General features: G+C 38.5%; 1 protein-coding gene across 3 annotated transcripts in view; it reads left to right on the top strand.

Annotated features, from left to right (window-relative positions):
* Positions 1 to 26,095, top strand: part of FYB (FYN binding protein) — a 60,120-nt gene that overhangs the window by 20,661 nt on the left and 13,364 nt on the right. For all 3 annotated transcript variants that reach the window (XM_017730245.1, XM_017730242.1, XM_017730243.1), the window contains exons 2-8: positions 1,050 to 2,184; positions 15,510 to 15,690; positions 17,334 to 17,383; positions 18,623 to 18,642; positions 19,454 to 19,500; positions 20,919 to 21,036; positions 23,934 to 24,090. In XM_017730245.1, coding sequence (XP_017585734.1) covers positions 1,050 to 2,184; positions 15,510 to 15,690; positions 17,334 to 17,383; positions 18,623 to 18,642; positions 19,454 to 19,500; positions 20,919 to 21,036; positions 23,934 to 24,090 — 1,708 coding nt within the window. The remainder of the gene's footprint in view (positions 1 to 1,049; positions 2,185 to 15,509; positions 15,691 to 17,333; positions 17,384 to 18,622; positions 18,643 to 19,453; positions 19,501 to 20,918; positions 21,037 to 23,933; positions 24,091 to 26,095) is intronic.

The raw sequence follows: 26,095 nt of genomic DNA, 5'->3' as shown, positions 1-26,095 counted from the left end.
TATCATAAGTTTTACATTTTAACTCACACAGGAAATCCAGGTCCTACTTGTGAATTGGATGTAGTAATATATCTGCCATAGCTGCACCCCTGCTGCCACTGTCAGCTGGGAGAGGACTCCTTGCTCCAGAGCATTCCTGGTACCCAAAGGTGGCCCCTGCCCAGTGAGTGGGACCAACTCACTGCCTTTTGCTCCCATCCTGCACTGTGATGTGTTTTATTTTTCCTGAATTCAAATGTTTTGAGCTTTTGGGTTCAGTTCCTATTAAGACTGTTCCTGTGAGTTATTGAATTGGGCTGACCAATTAAAACATCTATTTTTGAATGAAGCTGGGTTTTATTCTCTTGGAATTGCTCAACTTCTTTTTTTTAAAGACTTCTTTTTAACAATATCTGGGGGTATTGATTGTCATTTCTCTCAGTTTTACTTCACATATTGTCCTTTGCTGTCCACACATGCACAGTTTTATTCAGATAAAAAATGGAGAATAGAAACAGGGACAAAGTGAGGGTGGGGGAACGGCAAGTAAGAAAACTGCTGAGAAAGGAAAGAAAAATTGGCACACACATACACCAACCAGAAGAATTTCTGTTTTCACAAAGGAACTTGTAGTTCTCCCAAGAGTTAGCAGGAATAACACAAATCTGGGTACATTCTTCCAGGTTCCAGTAACCTATGCTTCTCATCACAGGACAGTCAAATTTTTAGGTGTGTTGATTTTAAAGTTATACATATTTTCTTACATTTATTATGTGTCCAGTTCACAATTCCAGAAGTAAACAGAAATTATAATATGCCCAAAAAGACCTGCAGCACCTGAAAGGCAGTACTTGAATGAAAATTTTAAAATATTGTATAAACGCTACAAGGATACAACAAAATGCTCAGCTTCTCTTAACCCTACAGGAAGATGAGCTGTAACACCTCCTCAGCCAATCAGCAGTACTAAAGCCTCAGACCAGGAAACTCTTTAAAGTACAGTATTTGAGAACATTGCAACAGGACTTACCCACTGCTGCCCTTTCTTTTTCTCTTCTTTATGTTTATAGAGTTGCAAGCCACGTGTGAAGTTACTCATGGAGAAATTTGAGGGAGGTAACAGAGACACAGAGGATATGTCAAACAGTCGACCCATCAAAATGCCAAGACAAGATGTCCCTACAGGAATACAGACAAGGAAAGCAGTACTTGAGAAATTTGCAAGTAAAGGATATGAAGCATGTTCTCCAGGACCCAGTACCCTTCAAAAACCTGTTCAGCCTAAGCCTCCTCTGGGAGTCAAGCCTTCAAGTGATGACAAAACAGAGAAAGATCCAAACCCACCACATTTGAACCCAGTGGCACAAAGGTTTGGTGTTCAGCTTCAGCCCACTAACAGAGGAAATGATGAAAAAACTGCATGCACTAAATTCTCTATCAAAACCAGTGACCCATCGAGAGAAGACCCAAAGCCTTTGAACCCAAAACCTGCGTGGAACAAGTTCCTTTCTCCTCCTGATAAAGAAAAAAGTTCTCTGGGACCAAAACCAAATTTAAATTTTGTACCACAGGAGAGTGAGGCAAAACCAGAATTTTCAAAAGTAGCTGCAGTTAAGGAAAAATTAAGGTCTGCAACACAAGAAAATGAGCCCAAGCCTCCTGTTTCTAAACCACCTCTTGCACAGAAGCCTTCTCTAAACAATGAGGTATCTCAGAATGAAGACACTTCTAATAAAAGTGGTTTTCTGCAAAGACTGTCAGGACCTAGAACAAATACACACGCACTCCCAGAAGCAAAGGAAATGGGTGAAAATAGTAACTCTGCTGCAGAAGCTGCAGGCAGTCATTTTCCTAAAATAACTCTGAAGCCTACTGGCCACAGGTCCAGCTTATCAAAAGGAACCCCCAAAACTGTGGAGGAAAACACTGAAGAAAAGGGAATGAGTGCTGCCAAGAACATCTTCCTCAACAAAATCATCCAGGAAGAATCAGGTTCTTCTCATAAATTCCATAAGATGAATACAGCACTTGCTGCAGAAAGACCATCAGGTGAACCACAAGATAAAGAGGATGAGGACAGGAGTTCTAAAATGCCCAAGCGGAAAACTTTGCCCTCAGTGTTCAAGCTGGGCCAGCCCCCACAGAAGCCAAGCAGACCCCCCGTTGTGCACCTGGGAAAGTTCCGGAAGAGCCGCCAAAAAAATAGTAAGTCCACTCTGTTTTGCTTCCTTAGCTTTTTGATGCATTTAGTACCAGTTCAATTTCAGATGGAATCTCCTCTTCTGTTCAGAAATAACACGACACATGTGCATCAGAAAACCCCTTAGAGCTTTAACTTAGGCTTGTGTCTCTTGCATACGGGACAGAAATTAAAATTATGTTCTCTATCCCTCGGCAATAAAGTACAGGATGAATGTTGATGGTACTGGGTTCATCTGTTTCTCAAAACTACACAGATGCAGCTATAACTTGTGTCAGGGAGTATTTTCTCAACAGACATTTAAGTCCTGATTTAATTAAACAGATCAAACTTAGATTATTCAGTTTTCAGCATAGATGGTGAGAAAGGGGGATGCCCAATGGTGTGATTCAGAGCTCTAAAGTAGCTGACAATGGATGCTCTAACTCCATGCTGTGCATGTGTGGTACATCAGGTAAATTCATGTGATTTAGTTGATACATAATTTTTCCTTGTACCTTCTGTATCTAGAATACAGCATGGCTTGTGTTTCAGCAGTTCTGAATACACATAAGGTTGCTCTTCCTGAGGCCAAAGAAGTTCAGAGGGGCTATGGCAGGATGAAAAAGCTCAGAGCTGATTTCTCTCAAGACAAAAAAACCTCACTAAAAACACAGAGTCTGCATGCAACTATATGTTGTGTTATTATTTATTCCACTCAAATATTAGGAGTGTATCAGTAATAAAAAATATACTTTTTTTTCAGCTGCTGTATTCTGGCTTTCCTTTGTTACCCTACAGTTAAGGAAATGTTCTCACAAATCCAAGATCAGGCCAAGATCCTCAAATGGGCAAATTTGTGTATGTCTTTAAAATAAATATGCCCATATACAATCTCAATATAGAAAGGCAGCATTTTCAGCCAACTACACCAGTAAATGTTTTGGTTAAATAAGAAGAGTAAGAGCTCTGCTAGTTAAAACTTTGAGAAGTCCTGACAAAGGCTGGGAACACAGAAAATGACAATTTTTTTAAATACATTTTTTCATTAAGTAATTAATGGAGGAATTTTTATTTCTTGTTCTGCTCGTTGTCTTTTTCAGATTTTTTTTCTGGTTCCCTTTCAGTTATCGACGCAAAGCATTTTTTTTCACCTCTTTTTAAAACTGAGCATAAGAAGTATTTATCCTGTGCATTTTAAATTAACACTGTGAGCAGGGCTGTAAGAATAATATCAGAATTTTTTCCTAGAAGCAGGGTGTCCAGTCGTCACTAACCAGGGGTAAGAACAGCCACCACCTTGATGAGTCATGGGAACATGAGCTAAGGGTGGAGATGCCCAGCATGGTGGCACAGGTGGTTTTCCAAATATGTTGCAAAACTCACACACAACTAAGTAGAAATGAAGGATCAGACATGGTCTTCTCTATCTCACAGTCATAGGGGCAGATCAAGACTGAAAGATTCAGGGACCATATCCATGAGAAGCTGTTCATAGTGTCCCTGAACTTCAGTCTTTCCCCCCAGAGCTGGCATGTAGATCTTGATGTTCTGTTTGGCTTTAATTAATGCAGCCCATTTCTTTGTGGCCAGAAGTCTGCACAGAACAGTTCTGGTGGACAGACAAGGTGTTCTAGAGTGAATCCTGAACTCCTTTTCAGCTCAACAGTTATTCATTGCTGATGTGTTTCTTGGAGCATAAATAAAATCTACTTGGTTTGGAAGGGTCGTTAAACTGAACTGTATTTTTTTTCTTAACTGTCATTTCAAGAATCAAAGTCATGTCAGGAAGACACCGCAGCACAGATTCTTCCTGCTCATTACTGTGTCCTGATGAACAGAAGATTGCCATGGTTGCTTAATTTGTTGCTGTGATCCAGGTGCTGAATATAAAGAAAAAGCAAATGAAAATAATTTTTCCATGCAACAAAGCTTTCTGAGATCTAACCTTTGGTCTGAAATAGGGCAAAAGTTAGGCTTTGCATTGTCCTTTGAGAAGAGGAAACCTCCACTCATAGTGGTTTTTACATTTGTGTTAGGAGCTTGTGCCTGCATTACAGAAAAGCTTGTACTGCCCAATTTAAAACAGGAGTTTGAGCTCTGCCTTCTCAGAGGTATCAATTCCCCCCTTTTTCTTTGGTTGTTATCCTTGCCCATGAAACCTGTTTTACTGGTTTTTGAAAACAAGTATTCATTGGGCATGACATGACATTAAATGTTTGAGGCAGAAGGACTTAGTTTTGACACAGCAGTCTCAGTTATGTGTGGGAGAAGGACTTAAATCATCCACCATGCCTGCATGAATATTAAGGGATGTTAGTTTGCTGTTGGCCTTGCTGTGGATTAGAAATTTTCACCTAGTCCTGAAAAACTTCACGATAAAACTTCTGTAGATACAAATGTCTTTGTTAGGAAAGTCTGACTATTGAAGTGCTCCTATTTTCCAGTGAAGGCAGTCTTTAAGAAATTCCTGTCTGGGCTTGCGAATACATGGCAGAATAGTAAATTCCTGTGTTATGCCCCATTTACGGCAATTTTCCCCGAGGGATCATATTTATGTCAGCTAAGAATCAATGAGACGCATGTGTTTTCAGTGTCCAGAAAATAATATCAACTATATTGTTTGATAATAAACACCCAAGGTGTCAGGAAAAAAGAAGAGAAACCAAGTAGTTTTGCTGACAGCTTTCCACGTGAGGCCGCAACTGCAGTGTTGCTTTCCAAGGAGAACTGCACAGAGTGTAGTGGGATCATACAGGTACAGGTGGCCACACACACAAAGTCAGATGGAGGCTGAGACCCCCAGTGCTCTCCATACCTCTGCACAACTCATGAACAATTAACACTGGGGCTTCAGTTTTTCAGTGAACAAGAAGTGGGCACATGGCTGTCAGTCTGCTTCAGTCAGGGAGAAAATTCTTCAGAATTTTTAAGAGCTTCCACAGCAAAGAATATTAAGGCTATGGAGGAAAACCCTGCCACTCTGAAGTTTTTGCAGCATTACCTTCAAAGGTCAAGGATTTGCCATATAATTCTCCTAAAATATGTGGGCAAAACTGTAAATTAAACTGCTAGTATGGCTTACAACATTGAAAAAGATAAATCACTGCAATTTAAAAATCAATTCAACCATCCTGACAGAAATATGGATGAGACGGTTATTCCTCTGTCTTAGTTAGTTAGTTAGTTAGTTATCTGCTTAAGAAAACAGATAAATCAACATTGAGTGTTTCCTTGCAGGAATTGCTCTGAGTGCAACTTTCTGCTTTTGTGCATAAGGAAGCAAAAGTACACAAAATCTATTGCAAATTAATATTTAAACTCATTGTACTTGATTATTTCCGTAGCTACAACTGTCTGCAACATTTTCCAAATGTCTTAGAGTATATTTTTATTTTTAAAGGAATAAATTTTATCCATTTAGCATCAGAAGACAGCTCTCTGTTGTGCATTGTCAAAGCTTCTGCAACTGGCAGAAGATATACCCCTATATATCTCAAATTTTGTTTGTTAGGGCTTATGTGCACTTGTTCCCTTCAAGATTATCTGATTCTAGTAAATTAACAGTAAGATATGGGTTTTTTGTATCATGGGATGGAGGCACAGAAAACTATTTTTCTCATGTATACACTTGTTAGAGTCTACACATGAATTCTAGAGTTGTTCCTGCAGCTAAGTCCCATTGAGTCAGCTATAACCATTCCTGAGTGGAGGCTTCAGAATCTAAGATGCAAAATTTCGGACACAGAAGAGAAACCATGACAGTGAACCTGTTAATTTTGGTAAGAGGTTTGACACGTAGTTTGAATGGCTTTTAAATCAAAGTATACAACATGTTCATACAATCTCTCTGGACCTCTGCAAAGGACTGAATGAAGCACATGACCTGTTATGCTCTACTTGAAACCATTGCCCACCTTCCAACACGGTCTGTGCTGGACAGATTTAACACAGTGTCTTGAGGATTACACTATATACAACAGCAGCCTTTTGAAGTGCTAAGAACAGTAGTTAGAAAGGAAAATTCATAAGGCTGAAGAACAGCCATGAGTTTGTCATGGAAGGTGACAGAAAGGAAGCTACTAAAGAAAAAAAAGCAAAACTGATGGAACTGAGTAATTCTTTCTGCTTAGTAATATTTCCTTAATTTAATTTCTGAAATCTTGTTATTTTGTGCACCTGTTTTGATTCACAAGAAGAAACACCTACTTATGCACCTTCATCATATGGTTGCATTATATGGGTCACAATACAAAAGCATCTCTGCTGTACCAAAGTTTCAAGTGTTCTGAAACCTGTCTAGATTCCAGAAAATAATGTGAACACAGAGCATATCTAAAAATTTAGAGATTGATAAAAATTATAAGAACAGGCTGAAAGTTTCCCATTCTTCAAGTTGACACATACTTTGCTTAAAGCCTACTTTACAACTATTTTTAGCAAGGGAGTGTATCCAGCAAATCACATTACTTTACAGACAGCTTTATGGTCGAGTTGGAAAAGATCCCCTTTTCCCCAATACACAAAGGTACTGTGGTGATGGAGTTCTGGACATGTTGCTGATACCATTACTGGAGAATGCATCTTGAAACCTAAAGGTGTCTAGATCAAAAACAATGCTTTGTAGTCTGTTTACTTGTAATTACAAGAATGATTAGCATATAATTCCCGTATTTGAAGGTTGATATGTACTGAAATTTCTCTCTGAGCTGAAAGTCCTAATTTCTCCGTACTCTTTAAATATTTCCTTAGCAGCTCACAGAGGTAAAACCTATGCAGCATATATAATGTTTGAATGTGAAAACAATCTGTGCCCTACAGGTGCACGCATTTTAATCTTTTAATTTTTTAGACCTTTTTTGACTCACAGGGAAAAATGCTCTTACTGAATCTTCATCATTTGGTAGCATTAAATGGGTAACACAGCACAAATTAATATAGTTCATTATAGAAAAATATATTTAAAAAACCATAGTTCTTTATAGTTCATATATAGAAAACTTTCAGTCATTCTTAAAAGTTTTGATCTTAAATGCTACAATAAATATTCGGTATTAATAGAGACAAAAAAAACCCCAAGCATTTCATAGTAAAGCTGTTAGGAAGATTTGGAAATTGTATCTAACAGTTGTTTTTATTCTAAAAGGTTCATTTTAATGAAGAACATTCCTGAGGTCATTGGTTTCCTCTTGAAATTGAACCCTCCTCAGATATGTGTATTTGGAACAATGATGTTCCTTGTCTGCAAATTCTGAAGAGAAAATATGCAGACTTCCACTATCCAAATGCAGGACTTTGTTGCATGGGATTTTTTAATGAAAATTATTTTTTATATACCATGCTATGTATGATGTAATTATTTTTCACATTGAAAAACAGGTATAAAATTATAAAACCCTTCGTCATTATTTTATTTTGGGAAATAGTCGCATTTAAGAAAATTTTTCCAGTAAGTTTTCTTTTGCTTGCCTTTGCATCATTGTACACATTGTCTTTTGCCTTCTCTTTCAAATATAAATGAATTACAAAAGATTAGTTTTAAATTATTGCTATCTTACATGTACTCCATCTCTGAATGTTTTCAATTTTCTTTCTTTTTTCTTGCATGTGAAATAATACCATGCAGCATAAAATTAATTGACGCAGGTTTATAAATATTTTTTATTAAAATCAGAAGTAGTCATTAAGGCTTTTTATCAGACAAATGAAAAGTTTCAACTGCAGTTCAGTTGGGAATTAATTTTATGTTCCCCTTTAGATAAGGATAGGCTTCTGTCTATGATAACACATCTGCAGTTGGAAATCACTTTCCTTATGCCAGTCAGCACTGCTCAGGTGAAGAACTGGTAATGTCTAACCTCATATTTAGTCACCACAAGGCTCAGTCCTGTAAACTTTTACATACTGAAGTACTTTGGGTGAAACTGTGAGCTTTCTTTTGGGAGTCAGACTATGTGCATGCTTAATATTTTTCAGCCATCAACCTTAAATGTAGATTTAGATGCTCACTTTCATGTGCTGTATATTCTTCATCTGCTTGTCTCTACGTACCTGGAATGGGAAAAGTCTGCTACCAGGTATGGAGTCTAGGACTTAATATGTCAACTCTATGACAGTTTTGAGAATATAAGGGATGGAATAGGTTTTAAATGTTGTGTGAAATGCCCTTAAGGTAGTCTGTGAATGTGTTGTGGAAAGATTTTCCAATTGAGACCAATGAGAAGTTGTGGGTGAGGGTCCATAGTGATGTAGAGTCCCCAGGCACGTGCAAAGGAGAGCTGCTTTATTGCAAAAACCTGGCATTTTTAAGCAGTTAGCCAGTTATCAGTTACATAGTTTTAAAGCATAGCAGACATAATTCAACCAACCACCATACACCACGATGTGAACACCCGATGGTTATAAAACATGTTTTTCTACCCCTAATTCAGCTGTGTCTCTTTCCCAGAGTCCTTTTCTACTTAGCCGAAGTAACAGACCTGAGCCATGATTTTACAAGGTCTTCCCTTTATAAAGCCTTACCAGTAACAAGAAGTTTTGCTTAAAAAAGGACAAATTCTCCTCCTGCTTTGATCATCTTTTTCATGATGTGTGAGCAACCATCAGCAAAGTGATCTGAGGAAGTATGCAGACTTAGGTCTTCATTTTCCCCTTTTCACTTTGTCTGAAATTCCACCCATTTGGGATGTAATTTTGTTTGCACACAGGAGAAAAAAAGGAGCTTAACCGCCTAACTTTGAGAAGAATCAGGAGAGATGAGGAGAATAAAAGAAAAGAAAATTCATAAAGGATTGTGCCTAGGCATTTTTAAAAGTAGGGTCTGGACTCAAGGAGAGCAGCAACCAGAAACTTTCTGTGCTCTTTGTTTTCAAGGTGTGAGCAGTGTTGCAACAGAACTTTGTTGCTATAGTATGTGTAACAAAAGCATAATCAAAGGCACTGAGTTTCAGCTCTGTTGTAAGTTTACCTGCTCACTTTGAGCAGCTCCAAAGCAGCGTAATAGTGAAACCTGAAACCATGGTTTGTATCTAAACGAAAATGTGGTTAGGGAAGCAGAGCACAGCTCTCTGCACATTACAAATGAAGTAGGAAGTGGCTGATCAGCTGCTGGAGATGTTGTTGCAGGTTCTTATTTAACCCTCTGTAAAACCCAGAAAGCTTCCCAGGCCTGGCATGTAGAAGTGGTGAAGTGCTTTGCACTAAAACTGAAAAGCATGTTGGCTTTGCAGAGTAGCCCAAAAGCATTTTGCTTTATAAAAGGATTCTTTCAAAATGCAAGTCTTTCTGATGTGTAACTGCTTCAAAAATCCTGAAGTCATTTTATCATGATAACTATAAAAATTCACTAAGTATTTTAAAATTACAAGCATTTTTTCCTGCAGAATATTTGATGTTTCCTGGTAGTACATGCTCATTGTCAGGTTTTCTCAACATTACTAAAAGCAGGAATCTACACCACACCAGGAGCTACCAGTCCCCCTGCATCAGGGGTCAAAGGGAATAAGGTCTCACCAAATGCCACACTCTAGGCCAAAGAAAGAAGATGTGGTTTTAGGATGCAAAGTCAAGAATCAGTTTTTCCCTCGCATGTGCAAGAGACTGCATTATTATGGAACAGATTTTCTTACACATGTATATGTATTTATGCTGTGTATTTTTGGTGAAGTAGGTATGATGAGAGCAAACTAGTGCTATGCATTGCTGTTCAGTTCCAGATTTATTTAGGATGCAATCCTGAACCAGAAATTTCTGGATTGAGGCAATGGATAGGCTGGATGCTACAGCCTGATACCTTAAACATCATAAAGAGTTCAGTCTTTGTAGTTAAGTTGGGACTGTTAGGAGACTGGAGGCCAGGCTATTGCATTTGCAAGAGACTGTGTTGCTGATAAGATCAACACAGCTGTTCTGAGCTAACTGGGATTTCTAAGGCTTTGAGAGCAGGTATATATTGCTGCTGCAGACCAGCCAAAGATGAGAAAAGTATGAATAACTGAAGCCAGACCACCCTCTGCTAGAACGGGATATTTTCCTGCTTCAAGGGGGATTATCAAAATTATTATGTGTCATTGCTGCCAGTTAAAAGCTTTGTGCCAAATAAACACATTCTATTGCAATACTGATTGGATTGAACAGCCAGGTTTGTATCTTCAGCCAATGGATGTAGAACCTGTGGGTGTGTGTGCTAAAAAATATGGGGGACTTTTTCCCTTTGACAGCTTCTGTTCTGTTCAGGTTGATGATTGGATATTCACCTTCTTCTGTGTGCCAATCTCTCACCCAAACACTGAGATATCCTGGTATTTAGGGAGGTGATAAATAGAGACATGTCATTTAAGCTTTATTATTACTGGAGCCAAAATCACCCTTGCACATGAGTCCAATTCATTTTACAATTTTGAAAAACAGAGAACCATCTGTGACCAAAGGACTGGTTCCCATAAGATTACCATCCCACCAACTAGTGCTTGTTCCAGGTGTACTCCACTATGGACTCTGAGCAGTGCTAGAACTTCCCTTCATTTTGCAACATACTTAAGGTATTAGCATCTCAGGACAGCACTTTAGTAGGTTGAGAATGGCTTTTTCTCATTCTGCCCTGAATGCTTTTGCCCACATAGAATTCACAGGTTCCAAAATAGCTGGACTTCTAATTTCTCTTTGAGTTCACATGGAAGTGGCATAGAAATTATAGAGTACTCTTATATGCAGGTTGATTTCTTCTGCTGTTGAACACAGAATATCTGGACATGAAGGGAAGATGAGATCTTTCTCTAGATGTCATACTGGCTACCAAAGATGTATCAGTGGTCAAAGTCACAAGTATTTCATCAAGACAGCCTTAGTGTCCTTCACTTCCCGATAAACAGACACTCCCAAGAATGTAAGTGACCTTTTGGCCACTGCCCATATGGAAGTTGTTTGAGAAGGTTCTCCAAGAACACAAGAAACATTTTTGTAGAGTTCTGTGCACAGTTGTACTGTAAGTGCTGAGGATCTGGGCATGATTAAAGAAGTTTAATGCCACATGCAGCAGTGTAATGGGATATTTGAGACATTCTGTGGACAGTTTTTATGGCAAGTTTCTCTATACAGCTGCAGTCCCTTTCCATCTGTTCTTTTGTTTCTTTTTGAAGAGCTTCAGCTTCTGCCTCTGTTTATTCAGTGCAGCACAACATGTGATAAAAACTGAGAATCCTAAGAAGAGAGAAGAGGCTATTTGGAAACTGAGGTGTTAGCTGTCAAACTTGCCACACAGTGACCTCCCTTAACACTGTTTACTGTGATGAGAGTGCTGCAGGTGCATGTGAAGCCAGGATGTAGTTTCAGCTTGATTTCTTGATCTGAGTGTTGGCAGCTGACTGCTGTTCCACTACCTCCACAGAGCTTTTCCATGTTTTTATAGTACCGTGTCCCAAATTAAAAAAAAAAAAAGAAAAAAAGGAACTGGAGTCAAAATAAAGTGCAAAACTAGCAAAAAACACACTATTGAAATGTTATGATAGCTTTTGCTCAGCAGGCCTGATTATAACACCTTTTTTTTCCAAACAGGTTTTCAGCATGTCACTTCCCTACCCAACTCATTGCACTATTTTCAGTATTAGAATTAGCGTATTTTACTCCTACATCAGTCTTGGTCATAAGTGTAGCTAATTAAGCTAATTACAACTCTAAAGGCTGAGAGGAGTCAGTTCTGATAGTTCAAAAATAAAAAAGCAGTACTTCCATTAATACAATGATCATTTAGTTAGTGTTAGATTATAGCAAACTACAAAATTAAAAAGGACAGGTTGTTCAACCTTTATACTTAAAAATAAGCACTTAATCTAAAATGCATGTGGTGTCTTTCCCTGACTCAGTTTCCTATAGCTTAGATTTGGCTCTTGAGAGACATCAGATGAAAGAAGTATTATGCACAGAGACTTGGGAAGAACTTTTACCTTATCCCTACAAACTTATCTCAAGAAGTAATAAAATATGATGACATAATGTTCATATGCATGTTGTTCATATGCATGTTGTTCATACGCATACACCACATTGTATTAGGGCAACATAGATATAACCACAGAAAAACTGATACAGGATTCCCTACTAAAACACAAAAATAAATTTGAGAGTATCATTAGTGCCAATTAACATGGCTTTCATGAAAACAAAACAAAAGAACAACTAAACAAAACCAACCAACCAACCAAAAAACCAGACTCCTTTTTGGTTGTTTTCTTTGATTAGAATCTAGAATTCAGCTGCAGATACATGTTGTCAGTGGTATTTATCTTTATCAGGGGTTTTTAAAAAATGAGAAATTATAGTTGGTAAAGTTTGTGGATGAATAAAGACTGAAGAATTAAAAGCTAACATATAGTCCACAGATACACAGGTACAACAAGAGCACAGTCATGTGTAACCTTGGCTCATTTAAGCAAAGTTTGCTTTTATTCAAATGCAATTGTACATGTATATTGAAGAAATGTAAACCATACCTGCAAAACAAGGTAGTGTAATGCTTTGGAGAAAAAAATCTAGTTATAAGCAACATGGCAATTGGGTAAGGACTATGATGAGACACGAGTATAATGCATAAGGGTTATCAGCTTGTAACTCTTAATTCTTGGAGTTTTACCCTTAAGGAATTTTCATAGAGCTACAAAGTTTTTGAATAAAAACTTTTTGCTCATGGGCATTAGTCAGGAGTCTGCACTTCCAAAACAGGAGGAGGGATGACAATTGGAGAAAATACTGAAACCCCCTGGATGCAATCAGTAGAGTTATGGCCAGATGAAGAATGACTTGCAATTTTCATCTCTACATGTGGCAGACAAGTGCATGCTGTGTAGAATTCCAGTGCCAGATTTTTTAAAGTATTGGAAAGGTTGGAGAGATAACAGAAATAGCTACAAATTAATTGCTACATGGGAAAAAAAAAAAAAAAAGCACCTTAATTTGAGATTTTAAATGGTGAGTCTAAAGTCACTGAAAAGAAATCTGAGTGATATATTAATTTCAGTGGTGTCAATACATTATAGGTATAAAACAGTGGTAAAAAAAAGGCTTTTGATCCTGTGTGCAAAGGTAAAAATAAAAGTAATAGAACCTGAAGCCTGAGGTACTTAGAAAACAGTAAGATGCAGGTTTTAATAGTGAGCAAACTTAAAGAAACAAGTACCACTACAAAAACACTGTAGTATCTTTCTCAACACCCCTCAAACAACTGAAAGACACATTTTAGCCAAAATGTTACTTTAGTATATCTCTAGCTGTTGAGCTCAATGTAGCAGCAAATATTTCAAATGTGATGTAACGCACAGCACAGCAATCAAAGGATGTCAGCATTGAATTGGAAGGGATATAAAGAAGTTGTTTGTCACTATGTTGATATCCATCCCTATGTATAGGGTAAGAACAACTGTACTAGAATTCATTCATCCCATAAATTTATCCTACTTCTTCAACATGGACCTCAGGCGTGGAAATTTCACTTTCACTATTCGAAAGTGCCACCCAACAATGTTGCTGGTCTTTAAACACATTACTTATTGCCTCTTCACTGTGGAAAAGAAGGGGAAAAATATAAATTATCCCTTTCTTCACTACCAGAGACTTAGGTCATTCATTTTGTTCTCCCCCAATCTTACCATGTTTCCCTAAACAACCACCATTTGTTCAATATATTCAGGAGTTCATGTTTTCTAGAGCTCATTCTTGCTATTCTCCTTTGGGTACTCTCCAGCTGGCACACATTAACCCTGCTGTAGCCTCCTCAGTACTAAGAGGAAGGATTATTTCACTTGATTTTTGGGCTATATTTTTGAATAAAAGGATAAAAAGATAAGTGGCACAAATTTAATCTTGGCATATCTTAAATTGTAAGGATCTTCTCTTGCAGGATGAATGTTTCTTAACAAAAACCACAGAAGAAGTCACATGTGTAATCATCAGTGTTGGGTCTATGGGTACTTTGTTGTTTAAGAAATGGAGGAACTGAACAGGTTTAAAACGCGCTGTTGTTCATATGTATGTTGACAAGGTGGTCCAAGCATCCATGAAGAAAAATATATCCACACGTTTTTGAGTTGTTTGGTAGTAAGGAGAAAAACTGTCAACTTGATAATTTCACTTTACTTTCCATGTGAGATATGGAAAGGTCCATCAAAAAGTTATCAATACCCCTTTTCCTGTCAATCCCAAGGACAGAATTCCAGACACCCAAGAAGCTAAAAAAGCCCTTCCAATAGCTTCTTGCAACTTTCAGTCTTGATATTAAACTTTAGTAAATATTTGTCATTGTTCTGTGTTTGAGACACTTTTTTTCAGTGTAGTGAACATCTCCTTTGCTTGACAAGATTTTAATCTCTCACAGGTGTGAACTTAAAGAAAATTGCCAGAAGACAAGGGGTTTCTTCTCAGCTCTAATTGATTTTAACAGAACTCTGTGCTTTTTCCTTCTGTTCTCCTCTTCCTTGGATTTTCTTGGATTTGTGTCCATGCAGCTGGGGAGAATTCTTTTTGGGTAGCTTTTAATCCACTGGTACTTCAAAACAAATGATACTTCAAAAACATCATGGCATCCAAACCGTGACTTAATTTGCTTGTGTAGAATAAGTTCTCTCAAAATGAACCCTCAGAGAAATGGTTGGTATGGTTTGGCTGTGGCTTGTGCAGGGAGCATGAATTCAGTGCCGCACACATGCACACCAGCTCACTTGTGTAATTGTGGCTTCTGTGCCTGGTGCACAGCACTGTCATTTTTTTAAGGCTACACATGTCTCTTGAGGGTGTAGCTTCTCTGCAGCTTCTCAAACTGCCACTTTTCTAGTCTGAGCTTGCTAGAAAATTAAGTCCAGACTTTTACAACTTACATTAAAAACGTATTTGAAGATGTTCAGAGACTGAACCTCTCTTAATAAATGCCAAAATATGTTTTTGTCTCTCATTCCCTCCCATAAAATTCTTTCTCTGAGCAACAAAAACTCAGCGAGACTGCATCAGTGCTCACATGAAACTCTGCAGTTGGTCTTTTCAAGCAAATTGTGGAATTAAATTATAATTTAGTTTTAAAACACAGGTGCTAATATATTGGATGAACTTTGATGTTTTTGTGTCTTGTTCATGTCTTGGCAAAGACATTTTCAAGGCCTTGTACGGGCAAAACATTATTGAATGCAGTCTCTTCCCCTCTACTCTGGTAAGATAATGCAACAAAAATATTTAAGAGCAGGTTCAACAAAATATACTTTCTCTGGGGTGTGTGCAGTACTGGTATTTTAGCCAAAACTTCATTGAACACAGCAAGGTTCCTTCCTCAGCTGTTTTCCTGATAAATTCAGTCTGTTCTGCTTTATTTCAGATCCTAAAAATGAAGGTTTGAAACAGAAAACACCTTCTTCAGCAGCACTTGCCCTACCAATAGCTCCATCACACTCTGCTGTGCAGTTGCCACCTCCTCCACCAGCCTCTCACCCATCGCTGCAGGTGCCAGCAGCTCCCAGTCTGCCTCCCAGAAACATCAAGCCCAGCTCTGAAACAATGTGAGTGAACATAAGCCACAAGGGCTTTATTTTCTCACCTTTCTCTGCCTATCACTTTCCTCCTGCAGCAGCAGGTGAAGGCTGCAGGAATTCCAGGTTTCTGAGAGAGGGCTGTCTCACACTACTTGCCTTATCCCACCCTATACCTGGCCTGTTTAGAATTAGCTTTTATTAGTTTGAACCCTCCATCTATTCAGTTGTTTCCCTGAATTGTCTTATCTGTAACAACACTTTTTTGCCTTGTGGGTGAGGGAAACGAGAAGGGAACAGACTGGTTCTTTATGCCAGAACGATCCAAAGACTTTAAACACTGATAGAAAATCAGTTTCATCAATAGCTGAAGGTTTTCCTTGAATTTTTCTGGGCAAAGAGGGAAAGGAGGGTCAGGTCTATGAGTCAATACCCCAGGAAGCAGCTTTGCAAGCTGGAGGAACTGAGCTCAGCACTGCTTGTGAAACTGCACTGAGGCGGTGTCGTGGCCTTGTGTGATAACCCTGAGAAGCCTCTGTTGATATGGGGCTCCTTTCTTTATCCTTCTTTGGAGAGCTGCGTACAAAAGCGGAACCTCGGCTGACACCGTTATAAGTACTTGAATCCAGCATCAAAACTGACCAGAATCAAGCTGAGCCTGAATAATGAGCTGCTCTCTGGCCAGCAGGTACTGCAAAGAGCATCAAACATCAGGCAGGGAGAGTTAGAGAGACGTGTCCAACTCAGTGCTGTGTCACAGCATTAGTCCTGCCTCACAGCCACAGCACCTGCAGTAGCCATCCTGAATATCATCCTCTTTACCAAGGCATGGGAGCCAAGTTTGTCTTCAGAGGCCTGTGAAATGTACCTCCAGATGCCTTGTCTGTTCTCCCATTCCTGTGTGCCCTGTGAAGTCTTATCTGCTGAAAATGTGTGTCTGGGTGCTGACACCTTTGCTTTCACCTGTCTCCATGCTTTCCCATCAAGCCAATTTTAGAACATCCCATTCTGATTTCAAGTCCTTTCTTTGATTTTACCTCTTCGATGATGACTGGCAGCCCTTGTTTTCTTTCAGCTGTTACAAGGCATTATAAAGTTAAAAATTGCTGATATTATTAGTTATATTCTCAATTCATTTTCTTTATTCTCTCATTTGGAGAACATTTAAAATCTAAGAGCACTGGAGACATTTTACCTGGCCTAACCTTATACCATTGTTTCTCTTGTCTGTAGTTTAGACTTTAAGCCCCAACAAGTCAAAGTCTCAGAGCTATATTTAACATTGAGCAAAAGTCTGGCATTGTCCTTTTGCATTGTGTAAGAAGCCTGCACCTGCAAAAAAGGTTAAAAAGCCCAACAGATCTTTCCGTTCAGTCAGCTCATCTGCCTATTATATTTTTCATACCACGTTCATCTTCATGGTATCTGAGTGCCTTCAGCTCACTTGATGGTTTTTACTCAGGATAAAGGTGGGCCCATCTGAAACACTGAGTCACAGTCAGGGAGACCAATTTAGAAAATCTAGTGTGTACTTAAGTAGGATATAGGGCTCAATAGACTGTTCAGGCTTTGTATAAAATAGATAATAAAAAGCACCAGAAAAATGGTGGATGAAAATGTAATCATAAAACCATCTTCATAGGTTTCACATGCCCACTTTTTCATACTTACAGAAGCCCAGAGAATGAAGAAAATTATGATGACGTTGAATTTGTTTCACAGGGTAAGATGCATGCATTTAATAGATTTGATTAATGGCTACTATGAGAATCTGTAAGCATATTGTATTTGTAAGATAAACAAAAGTATGTTGTATTCAAGAGTGATCTGTATAACTAATTATACTGGTTCCGCAACTTTATCGGTGAAGATGGTTGTCTCCTAACACTAATAGATCTACTGTTCTGTGATTAATATGACAGACTCTCAGAAACTGCTTTAAATTTCTTTCTTCCCCCTCCCTGCCCTGTTTTTTGGTTTGGTTTTTTTGGGTTTTTTTGGGGGTTTTTTGTTTGTTTGTTTTTTGGTTTTTTGGGTTTTTTTGTTTGTTTGTTTGTTTGTTTGTTTTGTTGTTGTTGTTGTTTGGTTTTTTTTTTGATAGAAATTTGCTGGGACCATAAATCACCAGATTTTCAAACCTGAACTAAAAGGAATGCTGCTCTTTCAGAGTTGACATTACGTGGTCTGGTGAAGGAGGCACTGTTTCATACTTGATTAAAAAAAGAAAAATCTGTTGACTGTGCTTTTACTGTCGCTTTGTGGTCTGACTCAGTGAGAGGCAGTGAGTTGTACCAGGAGCAGCAGAGAAGCAGATTGTGGCACAAAGAATTTCAATCTGCCTTCTGTTCCCTCCTTGGTGGCACTCGGTCTGTGCCAGCCACACTGTGCATCATTTAGTGTGCTAGCCATCCATGACTTACAGCAGGGCAGGCTGTGGAGCTGAAACCAAGCTTTTCTTACCTACCTGCCTGCAGACTAAGGAGGAAGCAGGAGAGTCTCAGAATATCTTCTCCTGCTGCCCAGGGCAGAGGCTGGCTTAGGAAAAGAGCCTTTGAGCTACTTATACAGCTGTGGGGCTAGTGCAAAAAAGTTCTTTGATGTCTGTTTGGATTTATTAGGTTTTTGACAATTACTTTTTCATATAAATAGCCATTTTTGTAAACAAATAGCATAGGTAAATTCACCAATGTCATTAAATATTTTTTAGAACAAATTTTCCACTTTTAAAATACGTGGTGAAATATACTATTTGTAGACATTTTTAGTTTACAGCGTTCTACAAAAGCAGTATAGAAAAACTCTGATTTTTGCATTCACACCATCCTCAAAAAACAGTAGCCTGCACATATTTCTAGTTAATATCACTGATGTTATTAACGGTTTTAAATAGTTAATGCTAGAATGAATTCTTTTCTGTACAGGAAAAAAATAAATATCCTGGTTTTACTTTTTCTTCCTATAGGTCATGGAATTACACAGAGGGTAAGTGCTATCTGCTGACACAAACCTATCCTTTTTTAGCAAAAACTCACAAATGTAGTAAAACCTCTTCAACACATTAGACAATTAATGGCAGATTTAATGCAGTGTATTGACAGTAAGTTGTAGAAACAATTATTTGTTGTGAAGGGTAGAAATAAAGTCAAGGAAGCAGAGTAAACTGGAATAAATTATCAAAGCTGACTACACACCAATAATTGTTTAAAAAAAAGAAAGTGCAAAACTACACCTTCTATTACCACTGACATTTCATTTCACTGGAATTTTCCAGAAATAATAGAAATAAGGGCCCTATTCCATTCTAGCAATAGAATATATCAGTTAATATTTCCTTTAATTCCAGATTTTTATCAGTATGTTTAAGTGCCTGGCTATATAAGGACAAAAACAGTTTCTTGGACCCTAATCTGAATCCAGTTTAGATCCTTTGTATTCCAGTTTAAATAGTGCTAACCCTGGTGCCTTCATTATGGAGTGCAATCATCAGCACAGACAGAGTTTACAGGACTGACTTTACAACTAGAGCATCCACTTTGGATTAAGCAATGTGTTAGTGTGATTTGAAAAATCCAAGGCTTCATAGCTGTGATATTGTAAAAACAAAGGCAGAAAAAAAAAGAATAGTGGGTTTGAATAATGAAGCAACTTGTTTGGGGAAGAATAAAGTAATTTGTATTTGCATTTTGCTATAAATGTTTTTCATATAGTTTGTATGAAGCTTACATAGCAGGCCCAGTTTCTTCAAGTCTTTCCAGTTGTACTTACACCATTGAAAATGGATTATTTTTTATAGGGACAAGAAAGTGATGGAGAAACATATGAAGACATTAGTGACATCAGGTACTAATTCTAAATGCTTTAAACTATTGTAACTTTATTACTATCTTTTCTAATTGGTGTATTTCATCTGGCACTAAAGTGTCATTCCACTGCAGTCCCTGCCAGGGATTACTGTCCTCATTCATTTCACCTGGAAGAAGTCTGGTTGTTCACAGGTTCTTTCCTAGTTAGATCTGCCATGCCCTGGCCTGGAAAAATGCCTGCAATTAAATTATGTAGTAACTGTGGTTAAGGTAACAGAAGTCTGGTTTCTGATCTAAGGAGTATGTCCGAACCACTGGTTGGAGTTACAGCCTAGGAGGAAAATAAGCTCAGCTCCAAGGTAGTATGGTGCCAGATAGATCTTTTTTTGTGGTTGTTCATCTTGCTTTTCAAATAAATGTTCTTAGAACTCCTATGAGAGGCTGGATTGACAATTTTCATTATCTGAGTCAACTAGTATAGCTACAGAGACAGAATACAAGCTCTGCTTATTCTTCTTCCATTTAGACCTTTGCTTTGATGACTCTCCTGCCCTGGTAATGTCTGAATCTATGGGATGAACTCTATTGCAATAGCCAAAGAACAACTTTAATTCCCTCTGAATAAGGGATAGATGTAGAATATTTCAGATGTAGAACAATTTTCAGCAAAAATTTATTGTTGAATTCCCTTTGCAAATAAATATTTCAATACATGGTTTATAACCCAAACAAGCAATCCTCATTCAGACTTCTTTTTTAGCAATTTGAGCCTTTCTGTTTAGCAAAAGTACAAAAAAAAAAAAAAAAAGAAGGGGAGCCTCACTCAATCAGTTCCATAGGTTTTCTAAAACATAGGTCTTCCAGCCAAGCATTTGGCAGCAAATGGCAGAGCTGGAGATGTAGTCCTTGTTCCATCCCAAGTGCCCAGACCTCAGTACCTCCCAGTACATGAGGCACAGCAAGCAGTGTACCTTGGTGTGAAGAAATGAGCACAGAAGACTGACTCATTTGTGTAGACTGCTGGAATAGGTTGCAATCAGGTTTATAAATGAAGTCCAGTGGCAGCTCAGGCTTCAGTTCAGCCTGGTGAACCTGCATCAACCACTGGTGGCCTGGGTAAATATTTAACCGCTGCATCTAGTACGACACCTAGACTGCTGCCAGTTCCCAAGCATGCTCAACAAATTTAGCCCAGAGGTATCTGGACACACACATGTAGAGCCAGATAACCTTTTCTGGTGTGCTGTCCTCATGAGGACAAAGACTTTAACTTATACATGTAATAAAAGGCTGCCTACTCTTACCTGTTGCAGCTGCATTATGGTTTAGAATCTGTAGCTTTAATTTCACTTGGAGAAGTCTTTTTTCATCACCTGAAGTTTTTTGTCAGCCTTGGGTAAGGTAGTTCTAAGGAAGATTTGTTTCACGTATTCTGTCCTGGCAATGCACTTTCAGACCACCAAGGAGAAAAGAGAAGAAGCGGGACAAAGAAGATAAGAGAAGAATGGACCAAGAGAAGAAAGAACAAAAGGAAAAAGAAAAGAAAGAACAGGAATTAAGGAAAAAGTTCAAAGTAAGCTTTTTATTTCATAATGTGGACAAAGGTATGCAAGAAGCATTACTTAGCATTGTCAAGTTCAAAATACACTTTTCATCTGGTTACAAAACTATTTGTTACGGTAGGTAGTTCAAACACCTGCATAAATTCTGAATAAGGGTTTAAGCTACCTTTTTGTGTTTGTCATATGCTTGAATGCAAGCTCTGCACTGATGGCAAAGACTGTGCTTACACAGTTTTCATTAAATTACCTTCTCAAGTTTTTTCCATATAAGAAAGCCTTAAAATTACATGTTTTCACTTTTCTGTTTCTAATAATTTACATCATTAGAATAGCATCAAAAGTCCTTAATGAAAGTGGGAATCAAATCCCATACACATAGTGTTATTTGCTTCACTGTAGTCAGATACAAATGTATTTAGCCCTTTAAAGATTTCAAAACTGTATTGCAACACACTGCCCTTGCCTTGGTAGAAAGGGACTTAGAGGCAATTCCAGCTTAAATGAGGAGGAGGAAAATAAGACATGTATATGAGAGCTGCAGTCATTGTCTGCGGCTAAATAATGAGACAGTTCCTTCTATTTTAAATAACTTTTATGTAGCTGGTGGTCAGCATGTTCCCACAGTTTACAAGTCTCCCAGTCAGTTTTTCTTAACTAATGCCTGTTCATACTTCTCCATTCTGCTACTGTCAGTTTCACTGTACACAGTGGGCAGCTTTGTTTTTCTTCCTATTATGCTCTGTACACATAAAGCCATAGTGATTCACATCATGTCCTTGGTCTGGTGTGGAGAGACCGACATGAGTTAAGAAATAAATATTAAAGGTACATGTAATTAATAACAGTGAGTTAGCTGGTGTTTATTAGGCCCCAAGTCTATTTTTTAGACAACTCCTGAGAAATGTAGGCACTAGTGCACAGAAAACTTTTAGCTTACAGACTGTTCTCCTGCAGCCATTAATTTATTTTTTTAATCTTAAACAAATATATTGTATTGCACATTTTCTTTCCCATTTATTGGCCACCTATACTGGATAGATATTCCTGGGCTAGTCTATAATGGGCAAGAGCAATATGCCTCTGAAATACATATCTTAAAGTCAAAATACTAAAACCCAAAATGGCTTCTTCATAACATAATGTAAACTTCTCACAAAGTGAATCCTGAACAGCAGTAAACAGCATGATCATCTCTTGTGAATACTTGCAAGATCATTTATAGAGCAGAATTGTAAATACAAAGCAGTATGTGGTAGACTCATTAACGTTAATGTTAATGAATGTTTACTCCTATGACTTGTGTCAGGAATAGTGTGGCCAGCAGGACCAGGAATTGTCAGATTGTCCCCCTGTACTTTGCACTGGTAAGGCCACACCTTGAATCCCATGTCCAGTTTTGGGCACCTCCCTCCAGGAAAGACATTGAGGTGCTGGAGTGAGTCCAGAGAAGGGCAATGGAGCTGAGGAAGGGTCTGGAGCACAAGTCCTGTGAGGAGCTGCTGAGGGGAGCTGGGAGTGTTTAATCTGGAAAAAAGGTAATTCAGGGGGGACTTTATCACTCTCTACAACTGCCTGGAAGGGAATTGCAGCCAGGTGGGGATCAGACTCTTCTCCCAGGTAACAAAGGATAGGACAAGAGGAAATGGCTGACACTGAATCGTGCTGTAAATCAAATCCCTCCTGATGGGAGAGAATATTTTAAAGTCCTTGCAAGGAGTTTCAAAAGATAAACCCAGACTTTTCCTGGAGTTTCAGTGCTGTGAGATAGTTGTCTATTAGGTCTTATCAGAGGAACAGAGCCACCAGCGTGACCCAGGTTCAACACAGAGCACAGAAAGCAGGAGAGAAGTCCAATTATCAAGATTTACACAGCCTTTTAAGGATAATTTAACCAATGGCTACTAAAAATGTATATTATTTTTACTTTCCTACCAACTATTCCGTAACACAGCCAGGAACTGTGGAATTCTTTGTCCAATCATCCCAAATTACTTTTACTGCAGAACATGGAGTAGTAGAAGAAGGAGAAGAAGGTTTGGAGAACAACAACAATCCTCCATTTTGATATTTTTTGCTGTTATCTATTTACTACAAAGAGAAGCCCAAAACCTCTAAATTTTTCACCCTGTGACAATCTTACATAGTAGTCTATCACCTAATTCACACCACTGTATTTTCTAGTTCTTGTCTGATCGTAGGCAGTTTTTTCCAAGGTTGGAGGTTAAAACAGTGCTGTTCAGGGGCGGGTAAAAACCCTTCGAAACAGGCAGAGAAATATTCTCGTCACTCTGGGTTCCTACTATGGCCTCAAGTTGTTACAGGGGATGTTTAGTTTGGATATTAGAAAAAATTTATTCATGGAAAGAGTTGTACAGGATTGGAAGAGGTGCCCAGTGAAGTGGTGGAGTTGCTAGCCTTGGAGGTATTTAAAACATGTAGATGTGGTCCTTAGGGACACGGTTTAGTGGTGAACTTGGCAGTGTTAGGTTAATGGTCGAGCTCAGTGATCTTAGACGTCTTTTCCAACCTAAAAGATTCTATGATTCTATGAGTAGTTCTGCTGGAAATAGATGGAGACACCCACTGGAATTAAATACATCTGTTCTGTGAACTCAAGAAAGGTGTCATAGGTTAGTTTGTTGATTTTAATCTCTGTATTTCTGTGATTTTGCCAGTCAGTTCTTCAATGGCTCTGTTTCCATGCCATTCCCCTCTCTTTTAATCTCTGATTTTAAATTTAAACTGTGTAGTTGGGGCAGGAGGAAGCCTTTCTGTTTATTTGCCCACACTATTTTAAATGTCAATGAAACAGACAACCATCATTATCATTATTTTTACTTTTTTTTCTAAATGTCTGGGAAAGGACTCCATTTTTCCACATCTCTGATATGTTCTGTTTCTTCTTCAGTTAACGGGACCCATCGAAGTCCTTCATCAGGCACGAGCTTGCGTTGATCACAAGGGAGGGAAGAATGAACTGACTGTCAAACAGGGGGATAAGATTGAAATCATTCGCCTCACAGACAACCCAGAAGGAAAGTGGCTGGGCAGGATAAAAGGATGCTGTGAGTTCTGTTTCTTCACTGTGCTCCTAAATTTTTTCACTGCATGACAGCAAACGTGAGCATTATACCAAGGACTAGCCCTACCAAGGCTGGGTCACTGGCCACCAAAGCAAATAATTACCACAACTCACCCTTCTGTCTTCAGCTGACATACAAGGTCTAGTTCACTGCACAACATAGTATAACATCTATAGGCACTAGAATACGTTGGGTACAAGATGCTGGGATCTTCACTGACATACTGAGGGTTAATCCCCTGTCAGCAGCCTTCAAATAGCATCAGAACCCAGCTCCCTGCAAGTAACAAGTATGACATTTTTTCATGTCTTTGTATTAAACATAATATGGGTGTTCCTCAAATAGAATTAGAGAATATAAGGGCCTGTTTTAAGTGTTTTTCTTGTTCTTATTCCTATGGAAAGTTTCTAGCTGACTCCTAGATTTTATTTTCTCTGAAATCCAAGATGTTTCTCCTGTTGTATAAATACCATCAGTGGATCTTTGAGTATAAACGGGTTGATGTTCTGGCTCATGGGTTATAAAAGGTTATAAAAGGTTATAAAAGGTATAAAAGGCTCATGGGTTATAAAGGGTATAAAAGGTAAAATCAATCAAAATTATTAAAAGCACATGCTTGATCTTTAGGGGGACTAAAATGACAATAAAATTAGTAAGACAGTTCACTTATGTAGAACAGAGTTCTACAACATTGTAGATGATACCAGCTGAGCAGTTTGTAGTGATAGATACATACAGATAGTAAGGAACTGAGTGTGTCTCATGCAAAGAGATTCTGAGAGAGCTGGGACTGTTCAGCTGCTGAAAGGAAGACTAAGGGGTATCTTACAATTGTTCACAAATACCTGGTGGGAGGAGGTAAAGAAGATGGAGCCAGGCTCTTTCCAGTGCTGCCCAGTGGCAGGGCAGGAGGCAACAGGCACATACTGAAACACATGGGATTCTGTCTGAATGCTTTTTTTACTGTGAGGGCGACCAAGCAAGGGAAAAGGTTGCTCAAAGAGGCGGTGGAGTTTCCATCCACGGAGATCTTCAGAACCTGATAGGACATGGCCCTTGCCAACTTGCTGTAATGGAGGATCATGTTTGTTTAGAGGGATTGGCCAAGATGATCTCAAGAGACAAGTTCCAATAACAGCTTTTCCACAATACCTTGAAATTGTGAAAATAAGTCAATTACATGGATCATTTTTTACACAGAAAACCAAACCTTGGTGAGGGCTGGGAGAAGGGTATTTTCTAGTGCATGTGCAGTCCATTAATTAATTTACTTTTCATGAATTAATTTTTGCGTCAGCAAAATTTGAAGCTGTACAAGGTTTCTCATCTAAAAGTGTCAACAGTACAGACCAATTTGTTACACCCATGCTTTGGCCTTCCATGTTCACAGGCCAGGTCTGTGAAGAAGACCAAACAAAAGAAAAAAAACAGTTCTTATCATATAAGTGAGAGGAAACACACTAAAAACTGCATTCACTCAGAAGCAGGAGAGTGATAATTTTCCATTTTCAAAGAAATGCATGAGCATTTTTCACCTTGGAGAAATCCATTTGTGCACTTTTCTGTACAGGCAGTACACCTGTCTAAAATTACCCTTAAGAGAGACAGAGTTTCTCATCTCAGGCCAACTGCTCTGATCAATAAAGCTACAGTGTGTCTGCCAATCTGAAGAAAAATCAATGCAAATGACCCTCCTAATGACCTATCAGGAACTGTCATGGACTTTTTAATGTCCACATCATGGACTGCCCTAAAATATGCCACAAGATTCCAGTGGTCCCAAAGACAGCTGAGAAAGGGAGTTTGCCCCATGATTCCTGGAGTCTGCACAGAAAATTCTTCTGCTGCAGCTGAGAAGCAGATAAAGGTGAACTTAACATGAGCTGAGGAGGGCTTAAGGCGGGGATCTGAGACAGATCTGATATTTGTGTAGATAGATGAGGCTGCTTGGAATGAGACATTTCTTTGAAAGTTTTCAAAAATCATA

This window comes from Corvus brachyrhynchos, unplaced genomic scaffold (genome assembly GCF_000691975.1).
Source record: "Corvus brachyrhynchos isolate BGI_N302 unplaced genomic scaffold, ASM69197v1 scaffold42, whole genome shotgun sequence".
Classification (NCBI taxonomy): Eukaryota; Metazoa; Chordata; class Aves; order Passeriformes; family Corvidae; genus Corvus; species Corvus brachyrhynchos.
This window is presented reverse-complemented; position numbering and strand designations above follow the sequence as displayed.